The sequence below is a fragment of the Cynara cardunculus genome (assembly GCF_001531365.2).
Source record: "Cynara cardunculus var. scolymus isolate 2C chromosome LG 13, CcrdV1, whole genome shotgun sequence".
In the NCBI taxonomy this organism is placed as follows: Eukaryota; Viridiplantae; Streptophyta; class Magnoliopsida; order Asterales; family Asteraceae; genus Cynara; species Cynara cardunculus.
Genome location: NC_037540.1, coordinates 22,904,348 through 22,919,010, shown reverse-complemented (window position 1 = coordinate 22,919,010; position 14,663 = coordinate 22,904,348). Strand labels below are relative to the sequence as shown.

The window sequence follows — 14,663 nt, the reverse complement described above, 5'->3', positions numbered from 1 at the left end:
AATTTTAAGTAATATGCATCAATAAACAGTACTTCATGTATAAAAAATGATTTTTAAGAGGTTCTGTCAAATACTTTATAATATAGTATAGATTAATAATACAATTTTTATAAAGATAATAATTAATTATTCTGTTAGAAAACAATGATTATCCTAATTATATTTTAGATTTTTTATATTTAAAATTAAATGTTTATTTAATATTTGATTATGTTTATCTGTAATTAGTTACACGAATTCAAATATGGAGTTTTAATAAGTTGTATTTATGCCTTATTACTTGTAATTTTGAATTTTAAGTAATATGCATCAATAAACAATATTTTATGCATAAAAAATGATTTTTAAGAGTTTTGTCAAATACATTATAATATAATATAGGCGTAGATATAAAAACTAAGGTATATCAGAATGAACGATTATAATAAATGCACATATAGGTTTCCAACAAACTAACTATTAACAACCATGTGATTTGACGAAATATTTTCGAATTTGAAACATTTAGAATCTTTTGGTGTATTTAATTTGTAGAATTTATAATGGTACATCTTGTTTGGTTTGTAGAACTTGAAATTAAATTCGTAAATTATGATTGTTTGATGAGATGTAGAAGTGATAGAGAGATTAAATAATTTTTAAATCAAATTCGAATTGTTGTTAAAGATATTTTTGAGCAACTTTTGATCCATCGAATAAAAATTGCCCTATGAACTTTAATTTCAATAGATATTTTGGAGCTATTTGATCTCTAGGGTAGTGTTTGGTACGTAGACATAATTGGATATGACTAAACAAGACAGGACATGACAGGACAAGAGGGTATGACTGTATATGACAGAACAAGAGGGTAGGACTGCACCAAACATGAGACAGTGGGTTTTGTCCCGTCCTGCCCTATGTACCAAACGCAGCCTAGAAAAACAAATTATTTTATCAACATTAATATCCCCAACACTAAAATAGGGGAATTATTTGTAGTTCCTGAAGCATGGGGATAGATTTTGTAAACATGGAAAGTATGAGGGTATTTTATATAACTTTACATCCCGCCTGCATAAATCTTTCAATCGCCGATTTTATTAATACGATCATCGTAACAAATCCCATCTATTTTCGCCATCATCTTACGTGAACGGTTCTCCCCTCCTGGAATCTTTTTGACTTTGAATTTTCTTATGCTCATTGTGATTAGGGGTTGATTTCCTCTTTTCACATGAATCTTGTTGATTTCCTCTGAAATCTGCTTCAATGGCGAGGGTTTGCGCAAAACGGGATGGCCGATTTCTTTCTCTTTTATATGTGTTCACCGTTATCGCGTTTTGCGCAAGAATCACGATTTCCGCGAGATCTGATCAGGAAACCAGGGAAAGATTTTACGGAACTTTAGTTAATTCGACGGCGCCGGAGTCCGGCGACGCTAGCATCGCCAAGATGTTCGATCGCGTTTTAGAGAAAGAATTCTCAGAGAATGAGTCCACGGATGGTAAATGAGTTCTTCGTCTTCTTATGTCACCTGATCTCCATTCTCCCCCTTTCTTTTCGTACTAAATGTTATTGTGTGATTAATATTTGAAGCTCTAACATGTTAATACAGTCCCTGAAGTGTCACGAGTTTCTTGTAATGCAGCCAGCTTTCATCAATTTGCACAACTTTACTAGCTATATCATGGTGGTTGAGGACTTTAACAACTGTTAATCTATACCAAAAAAAACTACAATTCGACCTTGGTTAAAACCTACTAATTCCGAAATGCAAACTGTATAGATCTGGTTACAATTTATATCGGCTTACAATTTGAAAATTAGACTATCTGGACTTGAATGTCTGGTTACATCTTCATTTTCGAACATGGTTATTTAAGAGTGAGGTAGGTCTTATATGTGGAGTGACTTGAGTTGTTGTCTGATGCTTCATGGAAAAGTAATTTAAAACACAGACAAAGTCAGGTACTTAGCTGATCTGAATCACCAACTGTCAGTGCTTGAAGTTGAGTTGGCACTGGGTTATTCCCAGTTAGTTGAGGCTCTATTTGCTTCTGTTGATTCCTGTTTTTGAAAGTTATAAATTTATAATGGCCATTGATACTGGAATACTGGATCTCAATCAGTGGTAGGAAGTCAGGTGATTGGGGGCACACCTAGGGGTATCAAAAGAATCCAAAGCCGAATAGCCCATACAAACCGAATGAGGTAAAACATAGTCAGATAAAATTAAAAAGCGTTCCAAAAGAAACGGTGGACATAAATATCAAAATCTTCCAAAAACACTAAATTGCCAAGAATTACGACACTAAAAGCAGTGAGTGAGTTTGCCTGAAGAAGGTTGGGGTAAATACCAGATTTAGGATTTGATAAAATTCACACTTCTTTTACATTTGGCTCGAGGGCATCAGGCATGTCCCTCTACCCTTGACGCGTGCATCCGCCCCTGATCTCATTCATTTGACACTCACTTCATTCTTTTCAACCAGCATTAGGTAAATGAATTTAAGCCCTGCTAATGTTGAAACAAATGAGTGATTCATTGTAAGCAGTCACAACTCTGATTGATGAGCTTAGGCACAAATACATGCAAGCATTCTTTCCGTGTGTTGTAAATTCACATTGTTCCATGGAAACTCTTAATATCACAGGATAAAAACATACAGATTTAAATGACTTGGAAAATGAACTTCACATTCAAAAGTCAAATTTGTATATAAGCACTAGGTCATTATATAAAAAAATGCCTATAAATCAATTGCATCCTTGAGCAGAGTGTGTTATTTATCCCTTCAGTCATTCTTTTCAACGTGGACTTTGCTATAGTTTCTTGCAAATCTGTGGGTTCTCCGATTTGGAACCTGAATGCTATGCTGTAAATTGCGGCACAATAGCGCCACTATTGCGGCGATAGCTCAGATAGCAGACATTAGCAAAATAACGGTGGTCAGATTGCGAGTAGCGCAATTATCGGTGCAATTTACCGCAATTTTGACCGCTATTTAGGGTCAATTGCGTTCGATATTAACGTTACTCTTTTTTGGGGGGGGGGGGGTTGGGCTTTATTTTCAGTCTCTGTTTTAGATAGTTGGGCTTTATTTTCGGTCTTTCTTTTTTTGGGCTTTATTTTTCTTAAGTTTAATCCATTAACCTAAATTGGAAGAACTAGGTTTCTCTATCAACAACCTGTTTTAGTCTTTAGACTATCTTTTCTTCTGGGCTCTGTTCGGCGATCTCATCTGCTTTAGACGACACGACCCACGAGTCTCAGGCTCTCAGCTTCTGTTTCCAGCTCCTATTTCCAGCTCCTGTTCCAGACTTCCAGCTTCTAGCTTCTGCTGAACCTATTGCTTGCGATTAGCTCGTTTATGAACACTTTTCCTATTTTGCATATGATATGTTTATGTAGGCATATCATATATAAGATATATAATATATAATATTAAGAAATATTATATGAACCACTATTTTTGGACCACAATACCACCGCTATTTTAAATATCGGTCCTGATCGCAATTTTGTATTTTCACCGCTATAACAGCATAGCCTGAACGTAGCATTGGCATATATGCAATTTCTTTGGTTTACGTTTAGATTTTAGACTAAGAAAAAGACAGATTAGAGGAGAAGAATGTACATGCTTGTTGTACAGTAGTGTCTAGATATTTCTTGCATGGCATGTTCGCATGATTAGATTCATGAACTTTTTGATACGTTCACGTATTTCCTAGTGATGCATTTTTTTCCCAATTGTCTTGGCCTATCGGTATTTTTTCCAAATCTAAATTTCATATTTCTCGCAAAGCAAGTATGTTTGTTTATTTGTTTTTACAATAGAGATGCTGTGTTTGCTTATTAGATCCTTAAAGTTATAGCATTTGTTGAGTTATGTATGAATTAGGTGCAGCCAGCTGGTATCAGAGTACAATAAATTTCACCTTGATATTTTTTTTGAAGTAGCTGAAATTATTCGTGATATACACAAATGATGCTTAAAGTACAAATGTTGAAAAAATACATTTTCCAGCAATTATTTTACTGGTAATCCGTTGCATGTATCATTGGTATTTAGAACTTGGCTTCTACATTATGCCACCACAAACTAATTGTTTAGCACTTTTCAGTCCCGTTGTTTTCTTCATCTCATTTGTTTTATGTTGTTTAGTCTCACACAATTCACCGCTCTTTATGCTGTTAGGTTCCACTCGAAGCAGTTTCAATAACAGCGTGGCTGATCAAGAGGTAAGAAATTTTCTGGAAGAAGTTCAAAGGTCATAACTAATTTCATTTGCATATATTATGGATAAGTTTGAAAAGTTTATAACTTGGAAACTCTTGTGGATATTACGCTTTTGATTTAAATTGTCATAGGTAGCTTCATAATATTTTGTGACTAGGGATGTGGTTGTCTGAGTTTTTGAAAGCTGCACTATAGCAACTGATTTTGGCAATAATGAATGTGCGAATGGGAAACCATATCCCTCAAACAATCTATTTTGGCAGCCACATAAGGAATAGAAGTTGAGCACGTGCTTGATGCCACTTATAGTGCATGGTGCTGTGCTTGCACATATTGAAATAGTTAATCTGGAAGGCTTTTGACATCTTGCTTGCCATTTAAAAGAATCCGCAAAGGAGGTTATTAACTTCTTGTTTGGTGTGCCAAGGTAATTTGTGTAGGACCTAAATTGGCATATAGTTCACCAAAAGAAAATTATCAATGTTCCTATACTGCACATAAGAAATATGAATTTTTGAAGCTGGACAATTAGTTAGCATATGGATTTCAACCTCTTAACATCATATCTCATCTATTACAGTTATATCATATATGTGACATTCTTCAGATGATGATTTGTAGGCTGTACTGGAGACTGTTGCTAAAATCACACATGAGAAGGCTAAGAATAATGACACTCAAGTGACGACGTAAGTATCTTAGCATGCTTATTGTGCATACACATTCAATAGCTAATTGAAATACAGCATTTAATAAAAGCTGAGAATAGCCCTCCATTTCACTGCCCAAATGCTGCTACAGTGTCATTTTTCGTTTGACTGTCATGCTTCCTTCTAATTGTGTGTTTGTATATGATTTAGATAACAACAGTAGTTCATTCCAAATTTTTTCTCTTGACAGCGAAGATGATGAAACGCAAACGCTTATAGACAAACAGGTGACCTGTGACTGTAGGACATGATAGTCCTTTACTGATGTTGGTCTAGACAGGAGCTATGCTTTAGCTTCACTTTCTCCCTTTTGCACCTGCTTATATGCTTTGTGTAATTGCAGGACAACGTGTTTGTAATATCAAACAAGAAATCTAAATATCCAATACTTCAAGTAGATGTAAGGTCAGATCTTTTGTATGTTCTGTTTCTAAATAAATTCTTTGAGTTGCATGTACGTATTGATATTGTTATTATAAAATAACTTGGGTTTTCATGGTTTTCATATCTATAGGCTGATTTCAGATTTGGTGGTGATCATTGTTTCTGCTGCTATTGGTGGAATTATCTGTTCCTGCTTGGGACAACCGGTTTGTACATCTGGGTTTTAAGTTTTCATGTTTGTAGTTTATCTTAAGGGTTCTTTCTTTGTGGACCAAATAATATTCCTTGACTTTCAAACTGAAGTTAATGTTACCTTATTCCATGCGGCTTCACTAGGTCATTGTTGGGTATCTTCTTGCGGGTTCACTGGTTGGACCTGGTGGCTTGAAGTTCGTAAGTGAGATGGTACAGGTATGTTGTCATGACTCGCTGGTATTTTAACTTTTCCTCTGGCGGAAAAGATGAACTTCTCTTATATTATCTAATATTGTGTTGCTTGGTAGTCAGTGGCTAGTTCTAGCCTAAGAGACACATTGGGTAGTGTGAACTTGATGCTAAAAAGTACACAACTGAGTTCAGCACCCCAACATTATCATAGAACTTTATCAGCATTTGGATATCTTTTAACCATTAAATTTCGTTCCCCTTTCCCTCATTAACTAAGACATGTATGTATGTGTTTGCTCCTCTCTCTCCCTCTCTTCCCACATACTTAACGGAAACACAACCGTAAGAGAATAAATTACGATATACATCTTGTATGTTATTGCCAGTAAACTACTGTAAGAGAATAAACTCCAGTATCTTCTTACGTCTTGTATGTTATGGGAGTTTATGCTCTTAAGTGAGATGGTATATTTGTTATCAGAAGTAAGATAAATTGGCTCAACTAGGTTTGGATATATAAATGACATAATTTGAGATAAGGATTTATTACTTGCTCATCTTGTTGAGAGTGTTTCTGATAGTTACTTCTTATTCGTGTGAAGGACAACCTTGTCAGGTGTATCCAAATTTTGTTCGATTGTTATTATTAAATGGGCAGGTCGACTGTTAGGCACTAGGACATGATCCATTTATTGAGTTTTTTTTTTTTTTTCAAACACTACAATATCTCTTGGACAAGCATTATTTCATGGCACCAAATTTGGTAGAGATGCCAAATAATGATTAATTTCATCTGGGGAGGTGTACTGTCATGAATATTTTATCCTCATATTATGTTTTACTTGAGCTTTTTGGGAGACAAAGGCTGGAAACATGCATGGGTGCAAGGTACACATGAGGTGTAAGGTTCCATAGGGTGTTCATTTGTGCATTGAATACATTAGGTAAACTAGGATCTTTGCTAATGACTAGTCATGTAAATACAATACCTGCAAGTGACATGTATTATATAATGCAGAATTTTATGACAGTATTCAAACCTGATTTTGTGGTGTTCTCTGCATGGCTAATGTAGTATCTTGTTGTGGTGGGGGAGGTTTTCCTTATCATGGATCTACAGTCTACACCAGTTGATTTAAAACCTCTATATATGAGAGTACAATGTATGAGGTTGAAGTGCTTCTAAGATCTAGATAGTAATTTTCCAGGTTTTATCTTTCCATCCATTTGTTGGTCTCCAAGGTGCATTGCTTTCATATCACAGCATGTGTAACTTGTATGCTTCCCTTATTATCTTCTAGATCTGTAATTCTGTGGCTCCTTGTTCATAACATACCAGTCATTTCGTAATAGTATGTCTAATTACCTTGTTCTTTCTCTCTATTATCATGACAGGTTGAGACATTTGCTCAGTTTGGGGTGGTGTTCCTTTTATTTGCTTTAGGGCTGGAGTTTTCTATGGCAAAGGTTTACTTTCAGCTTTTCAGATGCTTCCTCCAATAAGTTTTTCTAAAATTATATGCAAGGGTTATTTTCATCATGTTGTAAAGCTGTCATCATTTGTTTCTAATGCAGCTAAAAGCTGTGGGTCCTGTAGCTGTTCTTGGAGGTTTACTTCAAATAGTTATTCTTATGTTTTTGTGTGGAGCATTGGCCATGGTACTTCTAAAGTTGTAGTAAAAATTTACATAGTTATGTTACATGCATACAGAGCTTCACATTGCTACATGGTTTCAACTGAGTGAATGTTAATTGTTCTAACTCATTGATGGGTACAGTTATGTGGAGCTGAGCTGTCAGAGGGTGTTTTCGTGGGTTGCTTCTTGTCAATGTCATCAACGGCAGTGGTTTGTTACCTGATCAGTTCTAGCTCTTGCTACTGTTTTTGTCTGGTTAACTTCTGTTTTCTGACAGCCTGAAAATATTTTCTTTGCTTTTTTACTACACAGGTAGTGAAATTTTTGGTTGAGAAAAATAGCAATAATGCCCTTCATGGTCAAGTCACTATTGGGACACTGATTTTTCAGGTAATTAGTAGGCCACTAGGCCTACTTTTCCTGGTTGGAAACAAAGAAATGCATGTCCTAATTTTTTTTTTGTAAACCCTACTTGCCATACCTCATAAGCAAGCACCGGAAAAGACAACCTGTCCTCCCCTGGAATCGAACCCGGGTGGGCACGCCCAAGGCAAGGCATTTACGGAAGGAGGTGGCCACTAGGCCAAGGCCTAATGGTTTGCATGTCCTAATTCATTCTGTTGTCTATGGTTTTTTCCAGGATTGTGCTGTTGGCTTGCTATTTGCTTTGCTGCCAGTTCTGGGTGGCAACAGTGGGGCTTTGCAAGGGATGGTCTCAATGGGAAGAGTGTAAGTCTTTCACTTGGAGCTTTTTTATATCCTCTTTTTTATTGTTAATGTGCCTGCATAACCACCCTTTCACAATCTAGCTGAATTGTTTATCGGAATAGATATTCGACTTATCATTTTGTTTAATTAGGCACTTATACTATTTAAAAGAAATGGAATACAAATTTTATAAACATTAAAAAGAAAGGTAAAACACAATAGGAGCCACCAGGAATGGGGTGCCAACTATAACTCTGCTAAAATTAATCGAAACCTGACTATCGTATCCAATGGTGCTACTATTTATTTGCTATGTTAGCAGTCCATCTCTTAAAGGGACTTCCATTTTATAACTTAACTTCTTGTTGTTTAACTCAGGCTGATGACTTTGTCAACATATCTCTTTGCTGCATCACTTTTGACATGGTCATTCATGCCCCGATTCCTCAAGCTGATGGTGCGACTGTCATCTGAAGTAAGTTATGCCAATTATCGCTTCATTATCCCCTTCTCAACAAGCTTTAAAAGCTAGCTAGAAACATCTTTCACTAGAATGCTGCCTTCTTCAAATTGACCTATTGGGTTTAATTAATTAGTAGTAGTCAGTCGGTACCTGGTGGTTGGTTGGATTGTAGCTAATAGTACAAGTCCTAATACTTCTGATTCTGATAATGACATTGTGATCAAACCAGTTAAGTTGGTTACTTGGTGGATGATAATGATCTGTCTTATGCTCAGATGCTGATAAATTTTATTGGCTGCTAAAAATATTTGTTCCCCATGGTCCATAAAACTAAAAGAGGGAATATAATCTCCATGCTGTGCAAGTCCATATGCAAAGTGGTAAGACATAATTGGAGCTGCATTATGAGGCTTAAATAAAAACATTTTCTTTCACCAGTCATTTCTTGATTAATAATTGGAGAAGGGGAGAAATCTCTAAAGGTCATAACTTCATAAGCTACACATTTCAGACACAATAGCCTTACATATTTTAAAATTACAAGGGACATTTTCTTTGTGTTGAAAAATCATCTTTCAGTAGTTGAGATTTGATGTTTTGAATTATTAGTTTGAGGTTTCTGTTGTTTGGTGTTACTGCTACAACCCACAAACAACTGTCTTGGTTGCAATTAGTTGGTGGGCAGATGGTTGCTCTGTGAATTATGAAGGCTGGTCCCGGCCAACTAATATTTTGCAGAGGGGTTGTCTCTGGCCTTACATGAGGCTTTTTTAGGCTCCTTTACTTCATAATTTTATTGCAGCTCAGCTCATTTTCTATGTCTAAAGATATCTTAAAATTGGTAAATCAATACATTGGATTTGCATTATATTGCCTATGTATGCATGCAACAAAGTGTTTGATCTGTATACTCTAATAAACATTTCAGTGAAATTATCTTGTACCCTGCATGGTATATAGAAGTCAGTGCAACGTATTTATCATGCTACTGCATTTGCTGGTTGCTAGGACTCCTATCAAATTATAGTGGGAGTCTTCCAAATTGAATTTCCCTTCTTCCAAGAGCTGTGTAGCAGACGACTATTACCAAAAGGAAGTGCATGTGTTTCTGTTCCTATTACGACCAAAAACTTGTGAATTCATATTGAAAGTTAGCTAGTCTAGGAATTCAATTTATCAGCACATATTGCATCTTGATTACATATTTTTGCACTAGATTTGGCCATGCTGACCCAACTTGATGATACAGTGTGTGAATCTGTTGTATAATATTGGAACCAGCTTCCAATTGTCTTTTTTCTTTGTGGATCTTTGCCCAAACATTCTTTTATATTTTACTTTCAATTTAACCAACTTGCTACTTGTATGATTTTGTCTGACATTTTCTTCTTATTTCTGTTCATTCTTGTGCTTCAGACGAATGAACTTTACCAGCTAGCTGCGGTGGCCTTCTGCTTATTATCTGCTTGGGTAAGGTTAATATTAGCTTCATCTTTTTTTGTTTCTATTTGTGGTACTGGTACAGTCTTTTGCTACAGAAAAATACTTGTCCAGTGATATGTATCTTCTGCTCTTTACGTTCGTCACTGAAAATGCTGTGAGCCTCCTTTTATACTTGATATGATCTGGCTAAACTTGAATCTTTCATGTGATTTAGACCTTTTAATTAAGAATCTGATCAACCAAATTGCACTAATTTCTGGGCATTGCTTAAATAAATAGCATACAAACTCAGCCAGATGAATATTTTTTTTGGGTAAATCTTTAAAGCCCTTAAGTTGGAAACCTTTCCGAAACTGTGTTCCTATGTAGTTTGTTGATTTTTAAATAATTTTGGATCTAACCATTGCTTTTTCTGGAACCATAAAATATTAAGACTTGACTCTTTAATTCGAGTGCACATAGAGCCTGTGCAGTTTTGCCATTCTAATATTCAACTCTTAACCTTTCAGTGCAGTGATAAGTTGGGGCTAAGTCTTGAGTTGGGTTCTTTTGTGGCTGGTGTTATGATTTCTACTACAGATTTTGCACAACATACTTTAGATCAGGTATTTTAGCATGCAACGTTTGTACGAGTCCTCATGTTTTTTGGAACTTTTATATACACATGCATGTTTGTAGTTATAGGAGAATAAATTTTTTTAATAATGCAGAATGCAAGCCATTCTATCAATCGCCAACGGTTGTTGGTTTTGAGCTGTTTTTCTTCAAACAATTATCTTTCGTGTTGTTGCTGTGTGGAAAATATGTGATTGGATGAATGCTCTAATTATAACCTTTGTAGGTGGAGCCTATTCGCAACTTATTTGCTGCTCTTTTTCTATCTAGCATCGGAATGCTCATACATGTACATTTTTTGTGGACTCATGTGGATATACTACTAGCATCAGTTATTTTGGTTATAGTTGTTAAGACTACAGTTTCTGCACTCATCACCAAGGCCTTTGGATATGGTGTTAAGACATCATTTCTTGTAAGTTCTATCATTGCACCCGATTGAATTTGGACAAACCAAATATACAATTCTTCAAAATTTTCTTTTGTTATGTTCTGCAGGTTGGAATTATGCTTGCTCAAATCGGGGAGTTTGCTTTTGTTCTTTTAAGTCGTGCCTCAAATCTTCATCTCGTTGAGGTTCTTTCGCTTTCTCCTCATTTAAATTAAGTGATGCATGCTTCGTTTACTGTTTTTTTTCTAGCCTCGAGGAATATCTTTTTATAATAGAAGGCTTTTTGTTTTTGGTTTATAACCAACGTCCATATCCACATCCAAAAGTGTTTGCCATGCCTTTAACACTGTCACCTCTTTTCGAATTCTTCTTTGCCATTGCGGTCTGTGGAGAGTGATTATAGGACCGTTCTAATGTGTAAAACTGATCTCAACTTTATTTTGTGAGACTGAGATTAGTCAAATCAGCAAATATCCAATAATCTTAAAGATGAAGACGGCATGCATGGGGCATCTTCAAAGAAATCTCATATTCCTTCTGTCCCATAACCATAGTTAATTTTTGAATTACGATTGTTCCATAACTCATTAGAAATTGATGGGCATCACTACATTGGAGAGAAAAATTGACAAGTATGTTAAATGATGAAAAATATCACCCTTTATGATAGTCCGTCTATATGTGCTAAGTATTTTTTTTATTTCTTTTTTAGGGAAAGATGTACCTTCTTCTTCTTGGAACGACGGCTCTCAGTCTGGTATGCTTTTGTTACATTCGGTCCCAAAAAAGTGGAAAGATTTTGGTCTTCCCTATCTAATATTGAACTACTGCAGGTGACGACTCCTGTGCTTTTCAGATTGATACCTGCTGTGATGCACCTGGGAGTTTTGATGCATTGGTTTCCCTCAGAGGCCACCACGCAGCCTGAGGTCTCTCTCTCTCTCTCTCTCTCTCTCTCTCTCTCGCTTATGTGAGTATATATCTATATGTATATATATACACCAATACACACATGTTTGGAGCGTAGACATGCATATTACTGTTATCGGGAACACCTAACTGTTTTTTTATGCATACATCGCTCAGGATTTGGGATGTTAGCATTAGTGTAGACTGAAGGTTGATAGATCTAGTACCATGAATCCATCTGGAATTGAACAAAACCAGATTGACACCAAAAAATGGAAAATTTTAGAACCAAGAACCGGATTGAAGATGTTGAGCTTATGTTATTTTCATCTTTTAGAAGATCCTGCAAGAATAACCTAAGAAACATGCATGGTGGGTCTTTTTAAAAAGAAAAGAGAAATATGGTCTACCCTTTTCCGCTTGCCATTAGACCATCAACTATTTTATTTGAATGTTCCATAGATGCTATGCTAATATCTAGGAAGTTGTGAATTCAAATCCCTCCTTTCCCGTTGCCGATTGCAGTGGCAATTTGAATCAGAGAAGAGGGCGTTCTCTTCTGATATTGATTTCCATTGTCTGCTATGATTTGATATTGAAGAATTGAGTTTGTTCAACTGGCAGGAAAAAACGACTGTGATTGAAGTGCATAATACGAAAATGATGGAACAACGAAACAGAGTTTTATGAGTTGCAGCCCAGCCTACAAGAGTTGGGTATTTGTTTCTTTGTGTTACAGCCAACCACCCAATGGAATGGAATTGATGATACCTATCGGGAGTTACTAGCTATATATATATATATATATATATATGGCGGTTAACTTAGTTAGGAATATTGATGTACATATAGGGGGTGTGTAATATATGTTCACTTTGTAGGAAGGACACAAGTAAATGATATTGTAGAAAAAAGTGTTTGAAATTAGGTATCAAAAAGCCAATTTTGATCAGGTCTTCTCAGTTCAATTAATGCATTTCATGATGCCTGCCAGGTAAATTAATCCTACATGAAATTCGCATATAAATTAATCCCACCAAATCCTACACCGGATTTGGATTGGATTTTATTCTAATTATGTTGGTTGGTTTAAAGGAAAGTTTATAACGTTCTAGGATTTCAATAAAACCCCATAAACTTTGGATTTAAAAATCCCATGGATAGTTATATTTCACATAAGTTTATTAAAGATTTGTTTGTAATAATGTTTTAAAAACATTGGTTTTGTTATAATAGGGTAATATAATTATTTATAAATTGCCTCTAAAGTTTTGAATTCAATTCTATACCAAATCCTACAAGCCATAGATTCTAAATCCACCCATAATAATCCAAATCCCTAAGAATCATTCTGTTAAACCAAACCTCTGCTTAGGGTTTTAATTTTCTGTGGAGAAAGGGAAAGGGAAAGGGGAAATGAATGAAATCCCATAAAACTTTGTTAGTGGAGGTTGGCATAATCTTCGTGTACGTTAATATATATGTTATTCCATCTTAAAATATGTTAATTGTATGTAAATATGTTAACTTATGACAATCACTGCTAATAAAGTGGCTCCTACGAAAAAAAGGGAATTTTGCATGATCTCAATATATATTAACAAAGCCACAACACAAAGATATAACGAGCTTGTGTATGTACTCCAAATGAGCCCCTGTATTAACCAAATAAGTAGAAGGCTCGAAAGAAATGCTTTATCTCAACGATTACATGAAATGGTTACGATATTTATGTGTTAATTGTACAAACAAATGTTAATAACTCAATTGAAATGGTTCCAAAATTCCTTATGATATATATGTTGCCAAACAAAGACTACATACATACATACATATACGAATATATAGATTATGAGTATATATTGAGATTATGATCATATATCATATGCCGATATAAGTTAAAAGATCACATTAATTGATCACCAAACACATTAGAAAGGGACTTCAGTTGACATCTTGATAGGGAATATTGAGTTCTGACCTTCTTCATCACTAGCTCCACACAACTGTGTTTCACTACCTGAAACTGAAGAAAGTATTACATGCCAATCAGATAGGAAGAACATGAATGAATATATATATATATTCAAACGAGAACGGTAACTGACAACCATCACATGTGATAAACTAGTTATATACATATGGTGAACATGGACGGACGACCTTGGCCAGGGCCAAGTCGCTAGCACACTATTTCGTCTCCTTAAAATATCACATGTGATGAGTTCTTGCGTTTTTCGTAAAATGGTATTGTTCTCGTTTGAACCTCCATATATGTGTGTGTGTTTTGTGGAGGTTCAAACTCCTAACAATACACGTGAAAGGACTTCGTGTTCGAGCGACCTTGGCCCGCGACCTAGGTGCATCGAAGGTTGCCTATTTCTCTGATTCAGTATCACATGTGATTGACTATAATAAAAGAATGTTCTCTCGTATTTGTAAAATAAAGTTATTCTTTGAACCCTTCCTCCTTCCCACATACATATATATGATTGCGTTTTGATGAGAATAATAGTTATGGTGAGAACAAAATATCCATATACCTTCAACTATTTTTATTTACCTATTTTTATCATTGTGACCGGAATCTATATATATATTAAAGAAGAAACCACTATGTATGATGTGGCCTCTTCTAAAAGCTAGGAGCTTATTTATCTTTTTTCTCCTTTTTTTTGTTTTTAAAAATACTAATTAAGTTAAAGACTATTATGCCCCTACAAGCAAATTGTATATTTCATAATAGATGAGATCATTTGGTAATTTTGCATCCAACTAAGTTTAACCTCC

At 35.3% G+C, this 14,663-nt stretch overlaps 1 protein-coding gene across 1 annotated transcript; it reads left to right on the top strand.

Moving 5' to 3' along the window:
- Positions 1-1,138: 1,138 nt before the first annotated feature.
- LOC112526059 (K(+) efflux antiporter 5) lies at positions 1,139-12,673 on the top strand. The gene is made up of 20 exons (XM_025136440.1): positions 1,139-1,486; positions 4,185-4,228; positions 4,848-4,915; positions 5,127-5,163; positions 5,280-5,341; positions 5,451-5,526; positions 5,657-5,731; positions 7,103-7,174; positions 7,283-7,366; positions 7,486-7,554; positions 7,657-7,734; positions 7,985-8,073; positions 8,431-8,527; positions 9,932-9,985; positions 10,468-10,563; positions 10,800-10,988; positions 11,072-11,149; positions 11,677-11,721; positions 11,798-11,893; positions 12,498-12,673. The coding sequence occupies exons 1-20, from the start codon at positions 1,252-1,254 to the stop codon at positions 12,561-12,563; spliced, it is 1,710 nt and encodes a 569-aa protein (XP_024992208.1). The 5' UTR covers positions 1,139-1,251; the 3' UTR covers positions 12,564-12,673.
- Positions 12,674-14,663: the final 1,990 nt, after the last annotated feature.